We start from the raw sequence: 3,440 nt of genomic DNA on the forward strand, positions 1-3,440 counted from the left end.
AGAGGCAGGTGTCATTGGTTGTCTCTGATTGAGAATCATACTTAGGTAGCCTGGGTTTCACTGTGTGTTTGTGGGTGATTGTTCCTGTCTCTGTCTTTGCACCAGATAGGACTGTTTTGAGTTTTCACATTTCTTGTTTTTGTTAGTTTGTTCATGTGAAGTGATTTATTAAAGCATGAATCAAAACAACCACGCTGCGCTTTGGTCCGCCTCTCGTTCAGATGAAGAAAACCATTACAATAAAACAGCAGATATCACATCGAAAAATATTTATTGCAAACTTCTGATGACAATGAATGAATACAAAGACACAAAACATATATAAGCTTAAAGGCACGTAAAGTGAAGAGCCTTCCGTTCCCTGCCAGTGTTGTAAGTTTCACACCAGTATCAATCTCATTGTCAGGTCCAAAATACATGCTGAGCGTCCTTGGAAGACAGCAGCTGTGGTCACATCACGGTCTTGCTTGCTGGGAGGCGAAGAGTGAATGAACATGTTCAGGATCGTCACACTAATAACGCCATCCTATCTCAACCTTGATTCTAACATTTGAAGATGAAGATGGATATGAGTGCCCTCTGAAGCAGTACAGGTGAAAGTTAACTTAATTATTGATTGAATCCCACCCCGGTGCTGAGGTTTTCTGCCTGAGCATTCTCCTCCCATTGGTCCTGAGAGCTCCTTTCCTTACCTGCATCTTACTGTAGACCCAGGGCAGCAGGCGGCTGACACGACTATAGACCCCCGGTCTGTCTCTCTTGCCACAGCTATCCCCCCAGCTGGTCACCCCCGCCAGGTACCAGAGCTGGTCTGAGTCTTTACACACCAGGGGACCACCACTGTCCCCCTAGAGGAGGGAGGGAGTGGTAGGGGGAGGGGGAGAAGAAACAGCAGAGAAGGGAAGGAGGGAAGAGAGAGATACAGGGTATGATTTGTGGACTTCATGTCAGAAACTATGTGGAAGTAGCTACTGCCTGATTGGTCTTAGTGTCCCACTCACCTGGCAGGAGTCCTTGCCTCCTTCCATGTCTCCAGCACAGAACATGTTCTGAGAGACCTTACCATTGTACACTGTGTTACTGTTACACACGCTGGAGTCAATAATGTCTACAGACACCCCCATAAGATTCGTGGAGCCACGAGCTGAACAGCAAACAAATGACATGCAACAATTTAGAATATCACACCAGATTGCATCATGTTTTCTATCATATGTCTCTTTCCCCCTGCTTGTTCATCCCAATACCAATCACCAGAGGTGTGGACTCCAGTCACAAATATGATGACTTGCAACTCAACTTTGACTTTAACACCAATGACTCGTGACTTGACTTAGACTTGAGCCTTATTACTCGACCTGACTTGATTCCCTCCCGAAGCCCAAATATTTAAAATGATGCTATTAAAAAAAGTGTGCAGCGCATCAACTCTTCATTTAACGGATTACAGTTTGGGGTCTTTCTCATGGCTACCCATGTGTTTCCATGGAAATTATAACGTTTATTTGGAAAGTAATGAATATATAGATATTTTTAAAAGCATTCATGATTTGTGTAAATGTAAAATACTAACTACTACTCTTGTTAAAAATATGAAATGGTATTACATTTGGTGAAGAGCACATTATGACTTGTTTAGGACTCGAAACTCAAAGTTTAGGACTTGAGACTTGACTTGTTCCTTGACTTGAGACTTGACTCAGACTTGCCTGTCTTGACTTGGGTCTTGACTTGGGACTTGAGTGCTAAGACTTGAGACTTACTTGTGACTTGTAAAACAATGACTTGGACCCACATCTGCCACACAGTCCCCGAACTGTCATACCATGTGTCACTCACCTGCCCCCGCTTCTGTTGTCCCAAATCCAGAGGTCCAACATCTTGTTCCAGGAGAGAAGATCTTGTCATAGGCAGGCAGACACACAGGCTGGATGTTGTCTGAAATAACAAACGTAGACATGTTATGATGGTAATAATGTTATGCTGTTCCCACATGCTTCAAGAGGGCCACCATTGTTCCTGTTCCCAAGAAAGCTAAGGTAACTGAGCTAAACGACTACCGCCCCGTAGCACTCACTTCCGTCATCATGAAGTGCTTTGAGAGACTAGTCAAGGACCATATCACCTCCACCCTACCTGACACCCTAGACCCACTCCAATTTGCTTACCGCCCAAATAGGTCCACAGACGATGCAATCTCAACCACACTGCACACTGCCCTAACCCACCTGGACAAGAGGAATACCTATGTGAGAATGCTGTTCATCGACTACAGCTCGGCATTCAACACCATAGTACCCCCTCCAAGCTCGTCATCAAGCTCGAGACCCTGGGTCTCGACCCCGCCCTGTGCAACTGGGTACTGGACTTCCTGACGGGCCGCCCCCAGGTGGTGAGGGTAGGCAACAACATCTCCTCCCCGCTGATCCTCAACACGGGGGCCCCACAAGGGTGCGTTCTGAGCCCTCTCCTGTACTCCCTGTTCACCCACGACTGCGTGGCCACGCACGCCTCCAACTCAATCATCAAGTTTGCGGACGACACAACAGTGGTAGGCTTGATTACCAACAACGACGAGACGGCCTACAGGGAGGAGGTGAGGGCCCTCGGAGTGTGGTGTCAGGAAAATAACCTCACACTCAACGTCAACAAAACTAAGGAGATGATTGTGGACTTCAGGAAACAGCAGAGGGAACACCCCCTATCCACATCGATGGAACAGTAGTGGAGAGGGTAGCTAGTTTTAAGTTCCTCGGCATACACATCACAGACAAACTGAATTGGTCCACTCACACTGACAGCGTCGTGAAGAAGGCGCAGCAGCGCCTATTCAACCTCAGGAGGCTGAAGAAATTCGGCTTGTCACCAAAAGCACTCACAAACTTCTACAGATGCACAATCGAGAGCATCCTGGCGGGCTGTATCACCGCCTGGTACGGCAACTGCTCCGCCCTCAACCGTAAGGCTCTCCAGAGGGTAGTGAGGACTGCACAACGCATCACCGGGGGCAAACTACCTGCCCTCCAGGACACCTACACCACCCGTTGTTACAGGAAGGCCATAAAGATCATCAAGGACATCAACCACCCGAACCACTGCCTGTTCACCCCGCTATCATCCAGAAGGCGAGGTCAGTACAGGTGCATCAAAGCTGGGACCAAGAGACTGAAAAACAGCTTCTATCTCAAGGCCATCAGACTGTTAAACAGCCACCACTAACATTGAGTGGCTGCTGCCAACACACTGTCATTGACACTGACCCAACTCCAGCCATTTTAATAATGGGAATTGATGGGAAATTATGTAAATATATCACTAGCCACTTTAAACAATGCTACCTTATATAATGTTACTTACCCTACATTATTCATCTCATATGCATATGTATATACTGTACTCTACATCATCGACTGCATCCTTATGTAACACATGTATCACTA

At 46.8% G+C, this 3,440-nt stretch overlaps 1 protein-coding gene across 1 annotated transcript in view; it reads right to left on the minus strand.

Annotated features, from left to right (window-relative positions):
* Window positions 1-254: 254 nt before the first annotated feature.
* The window catches only part of tmprss13b (transmembrane serine protease 13b), a 41,419-nt gene continuing 38,233 nt past the window's right edge, over window positions 255-3,440 (minus strand). Inside the window, exons 10-13 of the mRNA XM_035780406.2 lie at window positions 1,840-1,938; window positions 1,002-1,144; window positions 693-848; window positions 255-470 (exon numbers count right to left, since the gene is read on the minus strand). Coding sequence (XP_035636299.1) covers window positions 456-470; window positions 693-848; window positions 1,002-1,144; window positions 1,840-1,938 — 413 coding nt within the window. The 3' untranslated portion in view covers window positions 255-455. The remainder of the gene's footprint in view (window positions 471-692; window positions 849-1,001; window positions 1,145-1,839; window positions 1,939-3,440) is intronic.

This window comes from Oncorhynchus keta, chromosome 11 (genome assembly GCF_023373465.1).
Source record: "Oncorhynchus keta strain PuntledgeMale-10-30-2019 chromosome 11, Oket_V2, whole genome shotgun sequence".
NCBI classification, from domain to species: Eukaryota; Metazoa; Chordata; class Actinopteri; order Salmoniformes; family Salmonidae; genus Oncorhynchus; species Oncorhynchus keta.